General features: G+C 51.1%; 1 protein-coding gene across 3 annotated transcripts in view; it reads right to left on the bottom strand.

Annotated features, from left to right (window-relative positions):
- Nucleotides 1–22,108, bottom strand: part of VEPH1 (ventricular zone expressed PH domain containing 1) — a 51,462-nt gene that overhangs the window by 5,800 nt on the left and 23,554 nt on the right. The window contains exons 6-12 of one of the 3 annotated variants that reach the window (XM_054282914.1): nt 21,018–21,241; nt 17,847–17,868; nt 15,785–15,975; nt 14,454–14,848; nt 6,270–6,409; nt 4,371–4,505; nt 428–545 (exon numbers count right to left, since the gene is read on the bottom strand). In XM_054282914.1, coding sequence (XP_054138889.1) covers nt 428–545; nt 4,371–4,505; nt 6,270–6,409; nt 14,454–14,848; nt 15,785–15,975; nt 17,847–17,868; nt 21,018–21,241 — 1,225 coding nt within the window. Of the gene's footprint in view, nt 1–427; nt 546–4,370; nt 4,506–6,269; nt 6,410–14,453; nt 14,849–15,784; nt 15,995–17,846; nt 17,869–21,017; nt 21,242–22,108 lie in introns of all 3 variants that reach the window. The other 2 variants (XM_054282915.1, XM_054282913.1) reach the window with 2 other exon arrangements.

Below are 22,108 nucleotides of genomic sequence, written 5' to 3'. Positions count from 1 at the left end.
AAAAGCAGGGCACCAGGAGCTCAGAGCTGGGAAAAAGCCTGGTTTTCTCGATTTCCCACTCACCCTCTTCTCCAATACAGCTGAAGTATTCTGCCTTTATAAGACTTAATCACATGTCCCTAAGGAGATGTGCACTGTGGAGTAAATTACATTAAAGCCAATAATTCTGAGAGTGAAGAAAGCTGGAACCAGGTGTTGTTTCTGTGCCAATGTGTCCCAGATTTGGGGTTGTATCCCCCTAAGCACAAACCAAACCAGGTTTGGGCCTGACTCTCTCACCAAAGATGGCTTTAATGGAGAATTCCAACTAAAATAGGCACTGGAAGGTTTGGTTTCCCCTTTGCCCACCATGCCACACACCCAGCACGAGCAGTGAGCTCCATCCCAGCACTGCAGCCCCCAGTGGAGAGGCAGGAGCCCCCTGTACCTGTTGCCTTCTCGGGGTTGTTGCACATGAAGCACTGCCAGGCTCCCGCCTCCTCGCTGTAGCCAAACAAGTCAAAGAACCTCACCTCCTCCAGGTGCATCTGAACGCTCTCCAGGTCCTGCAGGCAGGAGAGAAACCAAACTCGTGAGGGGAGGAAGCACCAGAACCCCAAATCCAGACACAGGGGGTCCTTCCCACAGCTCCTGCAGAGGGACAAGGGGCACTGATCTGGGCAGGAATGGGCACTGAGCTGGGCACTGAGCTGGGCAGAACAGGACACCACACAGGGACAAGGCTGACAGAAAGCCTGGGAGCTTCCCCATCCCATGAAAAATCTGGTGGTGGCTGCCATGAGGCAACTCCAGCCCCAGAGAGAGCAAATCCCACTGAAATATCAGCGCAGAAACCTGCCTGCTCCACTCTGCACCCCAGCACTTGAAATAACCTGCAAGGAGCCACTTATTCAGGAGGGAAAAGCCAAATTGGAGAGGAGAAATTTATCTCATCCCTGTGCTCCATCACCCCGGAAGGCTCAGAGAGCCCCAAGGTGGCCCTTCCTTCTGCCCCTGAGCAGAAAGGAGAGGGGAGAGCAGAGCCACCCACGGCCCCAAAAATGTAAATCGTGCTCTTAAAGCAACAAAGGGATCCCCGAGGGCACCACATGGAGCAGGCACCAGCTCGGGGCTGGCACAGGAGCCAGGAGGGCTCAGGAGCTCCCTGGGCTGGGCACACTCAGGGCTCTGATCAGGAGCCCTGCACAGCCCGGGAGGAGCCACATCTGGGAGTGCTTTGCTCCTGGCACATCTGGAGCCGTGCTGAATGGAGAAATCCATGTTTTCTGTGGCATGGAGAGGCTGCCCAGTGGAACACAGCGAGCTCAGTGTGAGCCAGGCCCTCAGAGCTGCTCCAGGGATCACCACAGCTGAAGGCATTTCTCAGAATTCATCTGGAGTGGAGCACTGATCTCACACGTTACTCTCCAGGTTTGGAAAATGCTTTAGAATCCATATAGGAAAACATTTATCACCTCCCACTGTCCCAGGGGCTCCAAACCCCATGTCCAGCTGTGCCAGGGCTGCCCACCCTCACAGACAAGAATTCCTTTCTTATATCCCATCCCACCCTGAAAAAGCATTTCAGACTCTGCTAGAACACAATGCATAAACTTAGTGTCAAATATAGCAGACTGCTGATGCTGCATTTGCACCAACATACGTCAAGCCATTGAAAATTAAAAGTGCTGTACTTAATGAAGCAACCACACGCCCAGAATTTTGCTTCCTGGACTACTGGCAGAGGAATAGCACCAACAAACACAATAATTTGTCCAATAATTCACAATGTCTGAGGTCCTGTTAGCAGTGAGAAGAACTTCTGAGATGACAAATTGCAATTATGACAGAAGCTGTGGAAAGTAAGGACTAGGTCATGCAGGGGATGTTCCAGGCAGATTTTTTGGAATTGCAAAAGCTAAAGAAAACCTTCTTTATGGCAGTCCTAGTCCTTATTCCCAGAAAACTGAATGGGAATTGCACTAGAGACAAACTCGAGCTCTTAGTAGTAAACAAAACCAGAACAAGCTCTGGTTCTGTGATAATAAAAGAACCAAACAGAAAATCAATCCAGCAGCAAAGAGCAGAGCCAGGAGGGGACCTGGAGTGCTCAGGGGGTCCCAGCTGTCCCTCTGTCCTCAGCCCCAGGGCTGATCCCTGCTCCAGGCCCTGCTGGACCCCAGACCCTGCAGGGACCAGGACCCCAGACCCTGCAGAGACCAGGACCCCAGACCCTGCAGAGACCAGGATCCCAAACCCTGCAGAGACCAGGACCCCAGACCCTGCAGAGACCAGGATCTCAGACCCTGCAGAGACCAGGATCCCAAACCCTGCAGAGACCAGGATCCCAAACCCTGCAGAGACCAGGATCCCAAACCCTGCAGAGACCAGGATCCCAAACCCTGCAGAGTCCAGGACCCCAGACCCTGCAGAGACCAGGATCCCAGACCCTGCAGAGACCAGGATCCCAGACCCTGCAGAGACCAGGATCCCAAACCCTGCAGAGACCAGGACCTCAGGATCCCAGACCCTGCAGAGACCAGGATCCCAGACCCTGCAGAGACCAGGATCCCAAACCCTGCAGAGACCAGGACCTCAGGATCCCAGACCCTGCAGAGACCAGGATCCCAAACCCTGCAGGGACCAGGATCCCAGACCCTGCAGAGACCAGGACCCCAGACCCTGCAGGGACCAGGATCCCAGACCCTGCAGAGACCAGGATCCCAAACCCTGCAGAGACCAGGATCTCAGGACTCCAGACCCTGCAGAGACCAGGATCCCAGACCCTGCAGGGACCAGGATCCCAGACCCTGCAGAGACCAGGATCCCAGACCCTGCAGGGACCAGGATCCCAAACCCTGCAGAGTCCAGGATCCCAAACCCTGCAGAGACCAGGACCTCAGGATCCCAGACCCTGCAGGGACCAGGATCCCAGACCCTGCAGGGACCAGGATCCCAGACCCTGCAGAGACCAGGACCCCAGACCCTGAAGGGACCAGGATCCCAGACCCTGAAGGCACCAGGATCTCAGGATCCCCTCCCAGCTCTGCTGCTCTGGGAACCCTCAGGTGCTGGAACCCTGGATGTTGAGAATTTCAGCCTTTCTGTGCTGCCAGGCACTGATCCCAAGGAGAGCACTGCATTGACCTGAGGCCCTGGAGAAGCTTCCAAAATAGAATGATGGAACGGGGATTGTGGATGTGGGGTTTGAATAGAAATGTGTGACATCACAGGGTGGGAAACCCAGAGTTTAAGGGTTCAGAATACAGTAATAGATATAAAGCAAGGTGGAGGTTTTAGGGCAGAGGCTGCTCCTTCTCCAACTTCTCCTCCATGGGTTTGGGTGGTTTTGTGTAATTGGATAAAAAAGTCCTCCTTGCAGGCCATGGGTGGTTGGTTTTGTGTTAAAAGTAAAACTAATTGAGGTGTCATTTCTTAAGTGGGCAGTTTATCCTTAAAAGGTCTTGTGCAGAGAGACAGATGGGGCTCCATTTTTAGTTTGTTGGAGTGAAGTGCTGTAGAGCTCAGGGTTTGTGAGACTGTGACATGGATAAGAACTAACAAACATCTGAGTCCAAACAAGCTAAGCCATGCTGAGCAGCAAAGCTGCTCTAAAGCCTCTGGATTCAAGAGCAGCTCAGACCCTTAGCACAGCTCCTCTGTGTGTGAGCAAATCTGGCCCCAAAGCTGCTCTCAGATGTGGGGGTGCCCCACTCCTCTGAGCCCCAGCAGGGCTCCCACTCCTTCACCACAATATCCTGGAGAGTTCAGAAGGTGTTCCCAACAAAACTGTGGTTTTAAATCAGCCACAGTCTTGGTAATTTAATCCTATTCCACCAGACATCTCCATGCCCACAACATTCTGAGAGAGAGTGTTGTAAAATCATGTTTGACAACTCATTTCATCCAAATGAGCTGGATGGAGATGCTCGGGAATAAATAGATATTTGTTTTCCAATCCTACAGTGGCCTTTTCCAAGCAGCTGATGAATAGCTTGGAAAGAGCATTCACTGAAATCCTGGAGACAGAAAAGAGCTTTGGGCTGCAATCCCTTCAGCTGATGGGGGTAACTAATGGCACATGTGCAGACAAATAACTCCATAAAATCCAGGGCTGGATTTTTAGTGTTTAGCTGGGTGAGCTTCCAAGGGCTCCCAACACCCCAGAGCAGCAGCTGAGCTGAGCCTGGAGCTCCAGACTGAGAGCAGGACCAAACTCATGGCATGCAGCATCCCTGCCTGCCCTTCATGCCATGGGTCAGCTCAGGGGTGGGAACAGCCTGGGCACCTTCCAAAGCACAGCACAAAACAGCCCTGGACACAGAAAGGGCTCCAAAGTGCAGGGCCAAGCCCTTGTGCTCTTTTAGTCTGTGAGGGAAGTGCCCCCTTACCTTCTGGTGAGGGAAGGTGTTCTGGATCATGGCAGTCTCAAAGCTATGCGTGCCCTTGAGCTGGGTCTTCTCCCACAGCGCCTTGAGGACTTGCACAGAGCTGCTGTGCATGGACAGAGGTTCTGCAAACAGGCTCTGCAGGAAACATTGGGAATCATTTCAGGTGTTTTTTCACTCAGGTGTTACCAAAGAGCATCTTGTGCTCACAGTGGGACAGCCAGGAGAACAGCCAGGGGTGAGCCCTGGGGAGCTCTGATGGATCCACGGGCTCACAACTGGGTAAACACCAAACATCTCAGTTCCTCCTATTGCACATCCCACAGCTCTGAGGAACGAGGATTCCCCTTCAATGGCCACTGCACACTGAGTGCCAACAGCCCCAGCTCTGTGTGGCATCCTGTCACAGACATCTTTTATGGAAAATCCTTTCCTTAGGATTTTTCCACCTGAGAAGCTGGGAGGCCTCAGGAACAAAATGCAAACAATGGTTATCTGCTGCTGTGGAATGCAACAGGTGCATCTGGGATTGGGCTCATGGGGTTGTTTCTAATTAATGGTCAATCACAGTCAGCTGGCTCAGACAGAGAGTCCAAGCCACAAACCTTTGTTATCATTCTTTCTTTTCCATTCTTAGCCAGCCTTCTGATGAAATCCTTTCTTCTATTCTTTTAGTATAGTTTTAATATAATATATATCATAAAATAATAAATCAGCCTTCTGAAACATGGAGTGAGATCCTCATCTCTTCCCTCATCCTGGGACCCCTGAGAACACGGTCACAGCATCCCTGCTCACACAGCAGCCCTGTGGCTGGGAATGTTTGTGCTTCTCCTCCATCTCCTCCGTGATCTTTTAATTAAAGAATGCATTTACACGCAGGAGCCAAGATAGGAGCGCACAACAAATCTGATTTTCCATACTGCAAATATTTGATTTCACAATATGGGCAATGTCCTTCAAATGTGGGATTCCTGGATGGACTTTCTGTCTCCTCTGTCTGAGCAAACCCATCCAGCCTAATCCTGCTGTCCTGCACTAATAATTTCCCAATTTCTATCCAAGGGTTTTGAAACACAGTAGAACTCTCCATTATTATTTTTTTAAATTAACTGACCAGTGTTCTTGAAAAGTAATTATTTCTAGGAAAACACCCAGGGCAGAACAATTCAGGCTGTTCCATCCACAGCTTCCCTCGCTGTGTTAATTTTGGATAAGTCCTGGGGGCTCCCAAGGCTGCCTTAGATGGCATGAACTGCAGTGAAAGGCTCTGTGTGTGTTAAGAACCTGAACATTGTATTTCAGCTCAAACCCCCCCCGTTCCATCTCAAAGTGTGAATGTAGGGCTCTCTCTTCGTTTCACACTATTTGTAACCTGTTAGGAAATTCCACACTTGTGCAAGTACTGGGCTGTTCTTGGAATCATTATTAACCACAAGAAAATCACCTGAAGGGTGGTAAAACAGCACTGAGCAGATTTACAAATCCTGCTTAGTCCAAACCTCTGCAGTAAAACCCCAGTGGGTTCTGCCCCTCCAACCTCCTCCTGCAGCCTTGGGGGTGATGCTGCTCCCCTAAAATCCACTGCCAGCTCCTGGCTGCTTCCCAGGCACCTGGGAGTCCTGCCTCAATAAGAACAATATGCTTTGGAACCACCTTTTTATCCCCAGACTTTGTAATCTCCCTGTTTGACTTTGTAATAACCCAGTTTGAATTTGGGGTATTTAACAGAAATATAAAAACTTATAAAGCACAAAATAACTTCAGCCCAGTGGAAGGAGTTCCTGAGGGACCACAAGGGTCACAAGTGGCTGTGAGTTAGGGGTGCATTTAATGAGTTTAACCACGAAACATTCTTGTCCAAGGAGCAGCCCAGAGGGGCCCTGGCTGGTGTGGGCTCACCTGCTGGAACAGGAACATGATGTGGATCCAGAGGGGAGGCTGCTGGCTCACCAGGGTGAAGCTGGATTTGCTGTACAGGCAGTAGTGGCCCTTCAGGGGACAGCTGAAGAACAGCTTTGCCACACAGCTTTGAACAGAATCTGCAAAGGCAAACGTGGGATGTAAAAACCAGCTACAAGCCAGAGAGGGAACTCAGTGCCCGTGCTGGGGTGCCAGAGCCATGGGGGAAAACATTCCACTGGGGATTGGGGGCACTCCTGCAGCCAGCAGGGCGCTGATGTGTCTGCACCCCTAAAGAAGGAGAGAAATTCAGTGTTCAGTGCTTCAGATATAACCCTGTAACCCTTTACTGCCCAATGCAGGAGGGGCAGCACAGGCTGTTCACATTCCTTGTGCTCTCTCAGGTGTTTGGGATACCAAACCAGCAGGTCCATCCAAACTGTGTGTCCCTCATCCTATTGGCACAGCTTGTTGGGAAAGCCCTGCCCTGGCAGGCCCCAGTCAGGTGGGGCTGACACCTGTGGGATCCCTGCTGAGGTGAAGGCTTGAGCTGGAAATTGAGATGCACAAGTCTGCTTTTGCTAAATATTATAGATCATGGAATGGTTTGGGCTGGAAGGACCTTAAATCCCACCCAGCCCCACCCCAGCCATGGCAGGGACACCTTTCACTGCTCCAAGCCCCATCCAGCCTGGCCTTGGGCACTGCCAGGGATCCAGGGTGGGCATCCTGCGCCAGGGCCTGCCCACCCTCCCAGGGAACAATTCCTATTCCCAAAATCCCATCCATCCCTGCCCTGTGTCCATGGAAGCCATTTCCTCAGCAAACCCAAACAGCTTTGTCAGAAGATGATGAAATGGTTTCCCCTTGCCAGCTTGTGGGGTTTGCTCCCAGCCTCACAGCCACCTGGCCTCTCTGCAGCATTCTGGCAGGTTCCAGCATCCCACTTTGGGATTTTCTGCATTTTCAGTGACAATCTGTGACACTGACACTTTGTCCTGGCAAGGCATTCTTTTGTAGCTCTGGTAAACTCATTCCTCCCATGTCACACCTTTACATGAAACACTGAATTCATTACATTTCCCTCCTATGCATTCACATCTTAATTAGATAGAAAATGTTAAAACCAAGCATTTCAAGCCCATCTGTTGTGGACACACAGGCTGCCTCTGCTCTTGTCAGGAGATCCAGACACCATCCCTGCTTACTCACGTTTTCTCCAAAGTCACAACTCATTTTTCCAGCCAAGCATTTCTTTGAGCTTTTTCTTCCTTCCCCTTCTCCCCACGGTGACTCACCAGGACAGCAAGGGACTGACTCACACCCCTGCATGGCTGGGCCATGAGCAACACCCCCAGCAGGGAAAAAGGGGGGATAAATCCACTTCTCTGGGAGCACGGCATAAAAGGCACTCACTTGGATTACTGGCTCTGGGGAAAACTTGAGTTTCATCACCCAAACCTGCCAGATCTCACCCAAACCAGTTCACTGCACAGAGGAGCTGGGGAGCCAGAGGGGTTAATGAGGCCATCCTGGATCCTGGGGCACATGGAAGCACACAAGGACATGTCCAAGGAGGCTGCTGACAGATGCTGCTCCAAACTGCAGACCCCTCACAGATGCTGCAATAACCTTCACTCAAGCACTCAAGCAGAAATCGGGCTTGGCCTGGGGCCAGCTGTATGAAAAGTTGATGTTTCAAGATGGGAAATGACTCTTAGCTAAAAATTACCCCAAAGCACGTGAGGAGAAAGGTGAGGAGGAGCAGGCAGCTCGTCCTTCCTCCTGCCTGGAACACAGGCATTGCTCTCCCAGCTCCAAACACAGGGACTGGCAGAAACCTGGGGGCAGAAGGGGCAGGGCTGCAGCCCCTGGAGGGAAAAGGCACCAGGGAGGATCTGCCTGGGGGGCTGGGAAGGGCTGACAAAAATGGCCAAGGATCTGTGGAGGGGCTCCCGAGGAAGTGCTCAGCAGGGTTTGTGGTGACACTGGGGAGCACACGGGGGCTGGGGACACGTGCCAAAACCAACGGCAGCTCCAAGCACAGCCCTGGCTGCCTGAGCACGGGGTTCCTGGAAAACTGCAGCCCTCGTTTGTCACCACCACTGCAGAGAGCTCCTTCCCAGGCTCTGGAATGGGCTGGGAGCTCCTCAGGGCTGCCCTGCTCTGTTTGAAGTGCCGGGTTTGGCACTGGCTGAGCAGCAGCCCACGTTTGCTACGTGCAGCTTTCAGCAGCTCCTGAGGAGCCACCAGGATCCACCTCTGACAGGGAATAGCAGTTATTCCATGTCAGCAGAACCATGGGATCATGGAGTGCCTTGGGTTGGAAGGGATTTTAAACATCATCTCATTTCAGCCACTGTCCCAGATGCTCCAAACCCCAGTGTCCAGCCTGGCCTTGGGCACTGCCAGGGATGCAGGGGCAGCCACAGCTGCTCTGGGAATCCCATCCCATCCATCCCAGCCAGAAATTCCTCCCCAGCATCCCATCCATCCCTGCCCTCTGCCACTTTAAGACCATCTTCTCCTGTCCTTTCATTATCTGCCAGGTTCTCCTCCTTCCCCAGCCTTGGCAGGAGAGTCCAGGCACCACAAGAACAGGATTTTGAAACACCAGAACCTGTGAAGAGCACCACGAGACACCAACCCACCCACAGAGTCACCAAGTGCCCCAGAAGGCTGATGAGGACCCCAAGGAAAGGTTCCTCAGCCAAGGAACATTTCTCAGCCCAGCTCTTGGCACTTCTCTGCCTTCCAGCATGGGAATAAGCAAGAGCTCCTTCCTCCTGCAGGAAACAAGGGAATATATGTTGCAATTTTAAAGTTCACAACTGAGCGGTTGTGCCTGGGGAAAAGGAACAAAACATAACCAGAAGAATGTCAGCAGAGCTGTTAATTGTTACCTATTCCAGCTTCACATGCTGGGCTGAACCAGGAGGGTGCAGAGTCACTGGCTCTGGGAACAATTAATGTGTTATTTGATTTACATTGGTGATCCTTTACTATTAAATGAAATCTGTTAATAGGAGTAAAAGTATGCTCATAAATTTCCTGAATAGAATCAAACCCATGCATAAACATGGAACCAATAAGAAATGGATGCAACTTTTTAAATTTTGGGTTTAAGCTTTTTCAGCTTCCTCAGTTTCCTTTGCCTGACCTCTTCAGTTTGGGTTACAAAAAGTATGCAAACAATAAATACATTTATAGGAGGAGAGGGCAATTTTTAAAGCAAGCAGCTTCAAGAAGTGCTGCATTATATTGTTTTTAACACACTAACTTTGTGTGCAGGGCATAACTCAGCCCAAGGTGTGAGTTAGACCAAGAGAAGGCAGGGCTGTAATGGGGGTGGGCACCAACAACGAGGCACTCAGCACAGACTCCACATCCAAGGGGCAAATCCAGGCTCAGAAGCCATAAAATCATCCCAGAATCACAGACTGGGTTGGAAGGACCTTAAAGCTCCTGTTCTATCCCTGCTTCCTTCCCCTAGACCAGGTTGCTCCAAGCCCCATCCAAGTCCTCATCCTCTGGTTGATGCCACCACCACAGGAGTGTCCCAGCTGCCAGGTGAAGGCCACCTGGAGAGCAGCCTGCTCCCAGGGCAGCTGTGAGGCCCCAGGATGTGCCCCACGTGGGTGAGGGCAGCAGGGGACAGCTGGTCACATCCCCAATACACTGCTGGGGCGCTGGGAATCTCTCCTTGGCCTGACAACGTGGATCACCAGGAGAACAATGGTCATCGTGAGTGGTGGCACTGCCACCCCGAGTGGTGGCATTGCCATCCTGAGCTGTGGCCATCCCCAGTGGTGACACTGCCATCCTGAGCAGTGGCACTGCCATCCCCAGATGTGGCACTGCCATCCCCAGACGTGGCACTGCCATCCTGAGTGGTGGCACTGCCATCCCCAGAGGTGACACTGCCATCCTCACTGGTGGCACTGCCATCTCCAGGAGTGGCAGCGCCATCCCGAGCAGTGACAATGCCATCCCCAGTGGTGGCACTACCATCCCAAGCTGTGGCAATGCCATCCTTAGTGGTGGCACTGCCATCCCCAGTGGCGTCACTGCCATCCCCAGCAATGACACTGCCATCCCCAATGGTGGCAAAATGGCCATCCTGAGATGTGGCACCACCATTCCCAGCAGTGGCTCTGCCATCCCCAGCGCTGGCACTGCCCTGCCCCTGGCTCCCTGGCCCCTGGGGCATTGGGAATGCCAGCCCCGAAGGAATGCCAGCCCTGCCCATGGAATGCCAGCCCTGCCCATGGAATGCCAGCCGATGCTCACAGAGCAGCTCCCTGGGAATGCTCTCCCGAGCCTGCCCAGCCCTGTGATCCCCCTGCAGCACCCGAGGCCCATCTGTTCCCAATCAGGGGCTGCTGATGGAATGCTGGAATCCACCAGGGCTGAGCAGGGCTGAGCACTGCAGGGGAGCAATGAGCTTTTCCATCCACGCCGCCATCTGGTCCCCATTAGCCCTCGGTACCACATAAAACATAATAACAACCACACTGGGGACCAGCACGCTGCAACCTGCTCCCCCTGCTGCCTCCCCCTCTGCCAGGCTCCCGGGAATGCTCATGGATGGGTTTGCTCCTGCATGGCACCAGAGCCGGCAGGGACTGCTGCAAAATGGTTCCCATGAAATGGTTCCATGTTTTTCCTTGGGTGTCGCTGAATTGGCCTCAGTGAGCGAGGGGAAATGATTCCCTGGTGTCCCAGGGTCTGTCCTTCCAGAAGGAGCCTGGAGATGGCAAATCCTCCAGCATCCTTGACACACAGACATCATCAGATGCTCTCCTTCCAGCAGCTCGCTCCACATTCAAAGCTCTGGGCATTAATGGTGGCTTTTTAACCCAAATTACCTAAAATTGGAGCAGAACTAGAGCAGAACACCAGGGCCTGTCCCTGCTATCCCCAAACCCAGCAGCTGGGCAGGTCCTGCCTGGGAAGGGCTGCACCCATTCCATATCCAAGGACACACAGGGCCATGGCTCTGAGGCACTGTCCTGGCAGGGGTGGGAAACAAGGAGAGCAGATCAGAAATCCTGATCAGAAATCCTGATCCACCAGGAGAATACAGCATCCCAACCCATCCCAGAAAATATGGGCTGAGGAAAACGCTGCTGAACTCCATGAAAACTGAAGAGCCTGACAAATATGGTGGCTTGTTTTTCTTGCCTTTTGAGGAAAAGATCCCCAGGCTTAAGAGACTTAAATTATGAACATGACATTAAAAAATGTCTCAAATTGCATCAGGTATGTCAGAGATGTGAGTCAGGGCGCAAGGCCTCAAGCTAAGCAGGAACTGAACCAATAAATGGATTTTTGTGGGTTTGGGTTCCTTCTTTCTGCCCCAGCTCAAATCCCCTCTCTGACTGCAGTGTTATTCCAAAAAATTCTCTTATGCACGTGAGCCTGGTGTTGCAGCTTGTCTGCTCTGTGAAACACCCCCAGCTCAGCCCTTTTCTTTAGGATAAAACCCTCTGGCCCACAGCCCAGTGCTAGCACTGCTCCTGCTGCAGGATCATCACCCAATTCACAGCTCTGCCCTGCCCGAGGCACAGCCAGCCAAAAACAGTAAACATTCAACAGCACGGCTGACATGGCAATTTTTCAAGGTCTGTACGAGGCATCTTCAAACTGTCACAGACAGTTCATGGATCCACCCTGACACTTCTTAACCTGCAGCCCTTCCCAGCTGTAAAATCTGACACTCCAGTTAATGTTGCATCCATTTGGACACGGAATATAAATTGAATGGGCTTAGAAGTCAACGAGGAGCCTGCAAATCACACCCTGTAAAGCAAAAACACTCCGTGAGGGGTAAGACCTACACAGCAAACATCTGACTCAAGAGCAAGAAAGCCAATTTGCAAATCACAGACAATTTAGCAGAGCAGAGGTGCCTATTTTGTGTGTTTTGAGCTCGCCTCTGACAACTTCATGGCGTGTTCTGCAGCACGTGGATGGGGGCAGACACGTAGTTAATCCTCCCAGTCACTGGAGATATTGCAAATCTCTTTTCCAGGCTGCAGAGGCCATTTATCCCCACATGGAGGTCTCTGATTTTCCTCACACTCCTGCAGCCACTCTCATCCTTCATGCTCCAAATTGGGGCTCTAATTAATGCAGGCAGTCCCAGAATGGTTTGGGCTGGAAGGGACCTTGGAGCCCCTCCAGCTCCAGGCAGGGACACCTCCCCTGTGTCACTAGTGCCCAGATCTGAGGGTCCTGCAGGAGAATTGGGATATTCCCAAGGTTCTGCCCTCACCAGCACACCCCCGTCTGGAGCAGCCCCAGTCTGGGGTTAGGAATGAGGAATTCTGCCCATCCCCAGACAGGCTGCCCCAGCTCAGACACCCCCAGCAGCAGCAGAGATGCCAGCAGGGGTGGAACTCTGGCCAGGAGAGCAGAATTTGACCCATCACCCCTTGGAGATTATTCCAATTTCTTCTTTACTAACACCCTGCTGACCCCCCAGAGCTGCCACTTGAAATCCCAGGAAAGGCCTGAGCAGGGAAAGGAAAGGTTGGGAAATGTGCACTCTTGCAACACATTCTGCCACTATTTCCTTCAAATACTCTGTGTCATGAGGGGCTGCTCTGGGGTTCTTATCTTTTCATATCTTCCATGTCTCACACATTAAATCTCCAGTTCAGACTCCCCCACAGCCACCATAAAATCAGCCAACTATATTTATTAATGTTTTCTAATCTTGTTTTTTTCTGCTAAACACGTTGGTGAAATGTAAAACACGCCTTTGAGTGGGCCCTGTTGGAGTTTGGGGATCTCTGAAGTGCAATAACTGCAGGTTTTTGGAGAGCTGTATGCAATATCTGAAATATTAACAGAGCTGTCCCCTGTGGAATGAGCAGGGCTGCATTTCTTCAACAGATTTAGAGCGAGCCCCATAAATCTGAGCTTTGCACATGTGTCCCTGCTCAAGGAATTTCCCTAGGAATGCTAGCTGAGGATTTTCAGGAAATTACAATAGTTTGAATGAATTTAGAAATAGTCACATGCCTAGGATGTATCATAAGAGGTATTGCAGAAAGGAAACTGAGCAATACATTAAAAAAATACTCAATATATGGGATTTCATTAATGTGGGGTCAGAGCACTCAGCACTTCAAAAACCACATTGTTCACTCTCATGTTTTCACTGCAATTTTATGCAACACAAGTTTTGTCCTTAATTCTACCAGATAACTATTTCAACTACTAACCCTGGAATTTAAGGTATGTAGGAAATTCTTCAGAAGCATAAGCTTTTAAAATATATATAGGGAAAGAATTATATCCCTTATATATAGATAAATAATTATATCCCCTTTATGAGTGGAAACTGCTTTTCCACTTCTTGACCACTGAGAAAGGAAAGAAATAAATCTTTTATCAACTTCAGTTGATGCTTGTTGGAGCTGAAGTGACGCTGTATTAGAAGGTGATGTTTGAAGTGATTGGAAATTTAATTAATTTAATTTAATTAATTGAGGCAGCTGCTCTTTGGGATCAACGTGGCCCATGGAAGGGTTGGGCTGTGAACAGCTCATGGCCACCACTGAGGGGTTGGATGCACCCAAATTCACCTCAAGGGGAATAAAGGAGGAGGCTCCCAACCCAACCCAAAGCATTCACTTCAAAGAGGAGCAGATCACAGACCCACCAGGGATGAAAGCAGCAAACATTAAAGCAGCCCAGGCACTGGTGAGATGGGATCCAACCCATGGGGATCTCACCCTGCTGTGCCCTCAGGGAGTTTTGGGGTTGGAATGAGCTGTCCTGAGGTCCTGACCTTTATTATCCCAATCCAGCTGAATTAATAACTTGGTAATGAGGAAAGACCCCCAGATCTGCCCCAAGCCAACCCAGCCTGGAGCTGGGAATGTCCCTTCCTGCCCTAACCTTGTTCCCAGAGGCTCTGCCACCCTCAGGGCCCACTCCCCATCACATCCAGAAGGAAACGTTCACCTGACCCTTCATGGGAGTCTGGGAGAGGCAGGAGATGTGTTCCCGGAGGAAATGAATGCTGGAAGGGTTCAGAAGATTCCATTTGGGAAATGCTGTTTTCTGCAGCTGCTGTTCCTCCCTGCCTGTGCTGGGGTCTCTGCTTCCCTTTGGGCCCTGAGGGGTCTGGGTGGGTACAGAAGTCCTTTGCGGGGGGCTCAATCTGCTTACCTTCGATCACACACTGCTCAGGGATGGGAATCCTCCTCCCCATCTCCATCACAAACTCCTTGACCTTGCCCAGGTTCTCCTTCAGGTGCAGGTGCAGCTTGTCCTGGTGCTGCGCAGGCCCCGTGGCTGCCTCTGCCCTTCCCTGCAGGGCCTTTCCTGGGCTCAGCTCAGGCACACTGCCTGCCTGGGGCTGGTCAGCACTGTGCTGTGACAGCGGGGAGCCCCCCAGGGGCCCTGCCTCGGGCTGCACCCCTAAAGGCTCCTGCTGCTGCTCCTGGCTGAGGCAGAGCTCGGAGAAGGAGGTGCCAGCAGGGATGTCCCCACTGTCCTCGTCTGTCCCTCCCTCTGAGCTCAGCCCCTTCACCCTGAGCGTGTGCAGGGCCAGGCTCTTGGACCTGCAGGGAGGAAAGGAAAAAGGGTTTGGAGCAGAGGCAGGGCACAAAAATGCCCCCAGAACGTGCCCTGTGCAGCTCCCTCAGAGAGCCCAGTGTGGGCTCACCCAGCCAGGGGCAAGAACCTGATGGAAATCTGCATTTCCTCAGCCAGGCTCGAGCCCCAGCTTTAATAAACAAATGAAATGGAGCAATATCCAAATGATATCCACATATCCCAACATCTGCCACAGGGGAGCAAAGCTGCCCCTCTGCAAGGATCCTGGAGCCCAGGCGTGGTGTGGCTGCTGTACCAATCCTGCCATAAAATGGCAAGCAGCAATTTCACTGAACCAGAGCCCTGCCTCCAGCCCTTCCTGCCAGGGATGGAGGGGAGCAAAGAGGGCAGAAGTAGCTGAAAGGGCAAATCCTGGGGCAGGAAGAGCAGAGCTCTGTGTGGAGCTGTGGGGCAGGGACAGCCTGAGGAGCCTGTGGGTCACATTGCTTTCACTGATAAATGCTGTTAGTGATAACACCCAAAAAGCCCTCAGGACCTTCCTATCAGTGATATCTCAATGCAGGTTTTTTTGCCCTGCCCTTTTTGCTGCTTTAGGGCACAGAAAAGATTAAATGAGTTCCCCAGAGCAGCTGTGGCTGCCCCTGGATCCCTGGCAGTGCCCAAGGCCAGGCTGGACATTGGGCACAGGGGAAGGTGTCCCTGCCATGGCAGGGGTGGCACTGGATGGGTTTTGAGGTCCCTTCCAACCCAAACCATTCTGGGATTCTGGGGTTTAGAAAGATTTCATCCAACCCTTAAGCTCATGGATGCAAAAATCAGTTACATTTAGGGTTATGCTGCCTGTGGGTATTCCATGAGCAGACCAAACCCTCTATGTTTGGATAAAGTTTTATGACAGACCTGATCTCCCTGAAGCCCTCACACATTTTCCAGAGCCATACCTGTTAAACCTCATATCCTTCCTTTCTTCTTTAGAGACCTGGCCCAGGCTGTATCTCCTCACTGAGCCGGGGGTGCTGTTGTCCACATTGATTTTCTCCTCAAAAGCCTGGATTTTAACTTGCAGCTTTTCATCTTCTTCACTGCCGTTCACGACAGATTTTAAATCATCCAGTGGTACAGGACATTCTGCCTCAGGGTCCTTTTCCATCCTGAGGAGGCAGAAAGCAGAGGTTTAACTCTGGCACACTCCGCTCATTGTGCTGATGCTGTGTCTGTGCCTGGGACTTGTGGTTTGGATCTGGTAAAGTAATTATGCTTAAACAGAGATTCCCTGAGGTTATTTTCAGGAACATCTTCTAGATCAACATCTCTGATGGGTCAGAAGCATTGAACATCTCTGACAACCCTGGACTGGAAACTGCCAAGCACCAGCAAATCACATCTCTGTCCCTGAGAGTCAAAAGTTTTTCATCTGAACTCAAACCATTCTCTCGAAATTGCTAAACACTGACTTATTGCATTATTTTCACAAGGCAAAAGTCAAGTTATTTGCAGGCTTTATAGAATTCTGTGGTTTTAAAGCTTTGACCAAAGTACATGCAGTTCTTACTGAATTACTGCCCTCTGAGAAATAAAAATACCTTTTAAAACTCAGGAAAAGTTATGAGCAACGTGTCTCCAGCTCAGCAAAGAGAAAATGAAGAGTTAAAATGAACTTGTAGGACTGCAGGGCAAGTAGTTCTGTTTTGGATTTCTTATGTTTGTCTTAAAATCACAGAATCAGAGAACCAGGGAATGGTGTGGGTTGGAAGGGACCTCAAAGCCCGTCCATGGGCAGGGACACCTTCCTCTGTCCCAGGCTGCTCCAAACCCTGTCCAGCCTGGCCTTGGGCACTGCCAGGGATGGGCACCCACTATATGGAACATTTTAATGCAAAATTCAAAGATAATTTTCAAATAAATTGAAGGGAAGCTGTTGATGTCAGAGGCTAAAAAGGAATCTGCTGGAAAAGACACTGTTGGTAAAGACGTGCTGGGTTCCCTCAAACAGCTTTGGAAATGGCTTTTTCTGGGTTCCTGCATCGCTCAGAGCCTGCACAGAGACTCAGCTCCCCTGAATATTTGGCCATTTGCTGGAAATCTGAATTTTGAGTGTCCTTACTCTGCCTTGGAGCAGCAGCAGGACTGGATTTCCCAGGGACCAACACAAGAGCATCACTGCTCCTTCCCCTCTCCCTGCCCTGCTGGGGTGATGTGAACATTCCCACCTCACTCCTGCAGCACCAAAACCATGGAGCAGCACAGAGCAAACAGGAATCTCTTGGAGAATCAAGGGGGATTGGACACTATTTACTTTTTAAACTCCACCCACAGCTCTAAAACAAGTTTGTTACGCTTCTGACTATTTCTTTGTTTGATTTTCTTTTTTCCCCCCCCGATGAACAAACATCTGAATAGCTAAATCTGTAAAGCATGGATATATAAAACCACAAGTGAGGGGTTTAACACAGCCCTTGCAGAGCAGCAGAGCCTCACAAGTCACGCTCGCAGTGGGGGAGCCCATTAAAAACTCCCCAAACTGCACATTACCAATTGTAAAGAGCCAGGTTTTTACAAAACAGCCAGAAATGTGGCATCACAAAATGCACTTTCTCACTTGTTTTGATAAAGGCAGCTCAGGGTATTTCTCAGGGGAGCTGGCAAGTTTTGTCTTGCTTTGTTTTTAATTCAAGCAAGATCTCGTAATATATTAACACTGAGGAGCACTTGAAAAATATTCTTCTGTAATAAAGACCCTTGATGTGACCTTTCCTAACAAATCTTTCTGGGGATGTAGGACAAGATTTAATTTATTGGAAAGCAGTCACTCCAGCACAGCTCCCAACACTGCTGCCATTGTGGGGGCTGAGCTCTGAGGAAAACTCCTGTTCCCTGTGTAAATATGGGCAAAGCCTGGGGCACAGAGAGGGGATTGATGGACTGATGGGCCCTGGGAGTGACGGACCCCAACCAGGGAGCCCTGGTGGTGTTTGGGATTAAAAATGGTGTTTCAAACAGCACCTCTTTGTCCAGCCTCCTCCTGCTGGGCTCTCATGGCTTTGTGAAGGGAGTGCAAGGAAGCACTTGTCCTAAAGAACCACAAAATCGTTATGGTTGGAAAAGAAACGTGGATGAATCCTGTTCTCCATGTTCAGAGCAGAAAAAAGTCTCTCCTAGGGTGTGGAGGGTGGGCTCCTCAAGCCACCATCCCACTGTTGCCCCTGCTGGTGCCAGGATTCCCAAGTGGGAAGCAGAGGGTCCCGAGTGCCCAGGGGCTCTCCTGTGCACCAGCCCTGTGCCCAGGGGAAGCCAAAAGCACAAACCCCCACAAACCCCTCAGTGAGGGCTCCATCCCACCCCCCTGCACCCCTGGCAGCCCTTCCAGCTCCTCTCAGACCAGCCATTGTCTGCAGCCTTGGCAAGAGGCACTGCTGAGGCTGCTGGGGCAGGATCAGCTTACACCAAAGCTCTTTGCAGGAGGAGGAGGAGGAGGAGGAGGAGGAGGAGGAGGAGGGTGCACGAGCTCATGGGGAAACCATCATCCGAAAACAGTGCCAGGCTGCTGATGGCTTCATGCTTTAAATCCTCTGGGCAAAGGCACCTCAGTGCCCAGGTGATGCATTAGCACCAAGAGCATTTCTCCACACCAGCAGTGGGGTGCTCACCGTGGGGAAAAGAGCATCGCAAAGGGAGACTGATGAAAATACAGCTGGGCTTGTGGCCAGTGCTTCACCTCTGTGCCCATGGAGGCCACAAGGATGGGTCAGGTGTTTGTGGTTTGTTAAGGGAGAGAAAATCACCTCCTCAAACGGGATGGACAAGAGAGTTTGAAGAAGGCAAGTGGTGGAGGGAATAAAATGGAATTGTCAGCAGGATCCCAGACTGGTTTGAGTTGGAGGGACCTTAAAGATCATTCCATTCCACCTCCTTCCACTGGGACCTTCCCACTGTCCCAGGTGCTCCCAGCCCCATCCAGCCTGGCCTTGGGCACTGCCAGGGATCCAGGGGCAGCCACAGCTGCTCTGGGCACCTGTGCCAGGGCCTCAGCACCCTCTGAGCAAAGAACTGCCTCATATTTAACCTAAATCCTGTGCCAGTGTCAGACAATTCCAAGCAGCCACAGGACCTGAGGAGCAGCACTGGTGCAGCCCCTTAAGCTCAGCTCTCACCCAGAACAAGGACTTTGATGATTTCTTCCCCTTTAATTGACTACACTGCCCCTCTAGGTTGGATAAGTCCATTAAAACCCTGCATATGTTCTTTAAAAGCCCCTCTGGGACTGAATAACTTGCAATTTTGGGACAGTAAGGAGCAGCAGGGCATGGCCTGGTTTTAATTATGCTCCTCAGTCCCTGCATGTAAAATTCCCTGTGTCAAACAACGCCGGGCCAGCCATGGCTCTGAAAAAATCAGCTTTTCCTTATGTAAACACAGGAGTTTTGGAAGGAATTGCTGTAATCCAGGCCCACAGTTTAAATTCCTGCTTTCCCTTCACAGCACAAGCACCCTGGATTGCTGCTCTTTAGCTCAGTGACTGCAGCAGCTCCAGAGCTGGGAGGGCACTTCCACCTTCACATCTGGACTGGTCCCACTGCCCAAGCACGAGTCAAAACCAGCTCTGCTTAAATCAGCAGGGAGCTCTCGTTCCGCCTTGTCTGATTGAGCTGATACTCTGCCTGAAATGTAAAACCAAATAGCTAAAAACTGTGAAAAACCAGCAGTCTGCTAGGATCTCTCACAGCCATGTTGAGATACTGAGGGTACAGAGGGTTAGGGAGGGAATGAAATTTAAAATAAATAAAGAAATAAATAAAATCAAGGGGCAGAGAGGGAAAATCATCTGTAACCACACTCACACAGACAATGAAGCTTCTACTCTTCAGCCAGTCCTTAGCAAAGAGAATTTTAGCCAGAAACAGCCAGATTTTGATGAAAACCTTGTTTTTAACTGGGTTTTCTTAGCAGCTCTAGAGATAAATGTTAAGTCCAGAATATAATAAGGGACAGGAATATCACAGTGTTTTAACAAAGTAAATTTCAGCCATAAATGGAGGGACCACAATGGGTTGGGAATGCCAAGGGCTGCTTTCTGCTGAGGTTCTGCCACCAGGTGAGGCTTGGACATTGCTCACAGCCCTGTAGTCAGATGAGGGGCTCTGTCTGGGTTCCTCTCCTTTCTCATTTCTACCTCTCTCCAGGACACCAATTATTTGTTTCTCCACTGACCTCAGTGTTTTGGCTCCACTGCTCCCAGTCTGGCTCCAGGGCTGGCCTTCACTGTCAGGAGTTTTCTGACACCTGCGTTCCATTTTCCCAAAGAATCACTACTCCTGTGTGCCCCCCTGACCTACTGCAGCATACACAACTCGAATTCTCAGTCTCTCAGTAATTAGAAGTGACTGCCAGCCTGTATTTAAATAACATTCCTATCCTCACTGTGACAAACCCCACAACACTTCAACCTCAGGATGCACAGTCAGAGGCAGCTGAGCAAGCAGAACATCTCACTGTGGATGCCTCAGAAATTCTTTTCAGACTTTTTTTTGGGCAAATCTTCATCAGGGAGCTAGGCCAGCCATTGTTCTCCTCACCCTCAGTGGGCATTTTCTAGAATAAACTCACTGATAATTGTGAGCTTGACTTCACTGATTTATTTTTAACCGAGGCTTTTTTAGCTTGCCTGAATTTACTTATCTGGGGCATGGCTTTCTTCATGGCAATGGGAGCATATTTAATGGGAATTTTGGTGCCTCACAGTGATGCCTAGGGAGGTTACCTGGAACAGAGGCTGGGCAGGGATAAAGGAATGAAGTAGGGATTTATTAAAAGGTTTTTACAGGATACACCTTGGGCAGTACAAGAGTCTGGCTGAGGCTCCACCTAAGATGGACCCAAGACGGACCCAGAGTCATGATTTTTTACACTTTTACAAGTTTTGGTCCATTTCCACATTGGGGTTAATTGCCCAATTCCAGCCCCAGGTGATGCAGTCCCACCCTCCCAGTTTGCTCTCCTCAATTCAGCGTTTGCACTTTTTGGGCGCAAAGCAGAGGCGTCCCTGGTTCTGGGGCTGGACAAGGGAACTGCTGACACTTTCTATGGAGCTCAGAGTCACACACAGGGCAGTGCAGGATCTGGGAACCGTGCAAGCCAAGCTGCAGGCCCGGGCAGGGGCAGTGAGGGCAGCAGTACCTGGCTGCAGCCGCGGTGCCGTCGGGGCCGAGCTGCCGCGCCAGCAGCCGGGCGATGGCAGAGAAGCTGTTGCTCATGCGGTAAATGTCCCTGCTCTGGGAGCCCAGGATGCTCGAGAAGCTGTCGGTGAGGCTCTTGATCTCCAGCAGCAGGAGGTGGTGAAAGGAGTGCTCCATGTTGGCCAGCTGGTTCACCAGATACAGCAGGGAGGCTCTGGCTCGCTCCTGGGCAGCGTGGGGAGATAAGAACAGGGCTGAACACATGAATTCATTGTTTGCTGCTCTCAGGGGTTTGTGTGCTGGTTCTGAGTCACCGTCCCTGGGGAAGAGCGGCTGCCCCACCATGGCACAGGCAGCTGCCTCAAACACAGCTTATTTGTGGTTACACTGAAGTGACTTTTGTTCCTCTTGGTGTTACCTAACCCAGCCTAACTCAGGACATCTTGTCTCCTCCTCAGACCTAAGCCAGATCCCTGAAGGCTCTTTAAGGGCCCTGCATCCCTCTGGGCTGGTGGATCAGCCTGGCTCAGTGACCAGGGCCCCAGCAGCACCAAGCTCCCCTTTCACCTCCAGTGAGTCTGGCTCAGCTACTCCATAAAACCAGAGAATGGTTTGGAAGGGACCTCTGAGACCACCCAGTCCCACCCCTGCCATGGGCAGGGACACCTTCCACAGGTTGCTCCAAGCCCCACCAACACCTCCAGGAATGGGGAACATCCAGCTGGATCTGAACATCTCCAATTTAGGGCTCCTCTGTTAGAGTTCTCCTAATTAGATTGGGTTCCGCAGTCTTAAAAACCCCTAAGTGGGAAAAGCAGTGGAAAAACCAGCAATTCACTCAGGAACTCCCATCAGATCCTTCACTGGGGGAATCCTTTCACTCAGGGAAGCCCACTTGGTCCTCTCAGATTGATGGAGAAACTGGGAGATGTTTGGATTTCAGCCTGTGCTGAAACACAAACAAAGGCAGAAAAACAAACAGCTTTCCTCTTCCCAAGGGCCAGCAGGGAGCTCACGTGCCACGCACGTGCTCTGGGCTCTGCAGGGTCCCAGCCCCATTTCCTCCTCTCCTCTGGGACCTCGTAACCAGAG

The sequence above is a fragment of the Melozone crissalis genome, unplaced genomic scaffold (assembly GCF_028551555.1).
Source record: "Melozone crissalis strain CALT ecotype California unplaced genomic scaffold, PUWL_Pcris_2 ptg000034l_1, whole genome shotgun sequence".
Lineage (NCBI taxonomy): Eukaryota > Metazoa > Chordata > Aves > Passeriformes > Passerellidae > Melozone > Melozone crissalis.
Note: the sequence above shows the minus strand (reverse complement) of the source record. Positions and strands in the feature narration are given on the sequence as shown.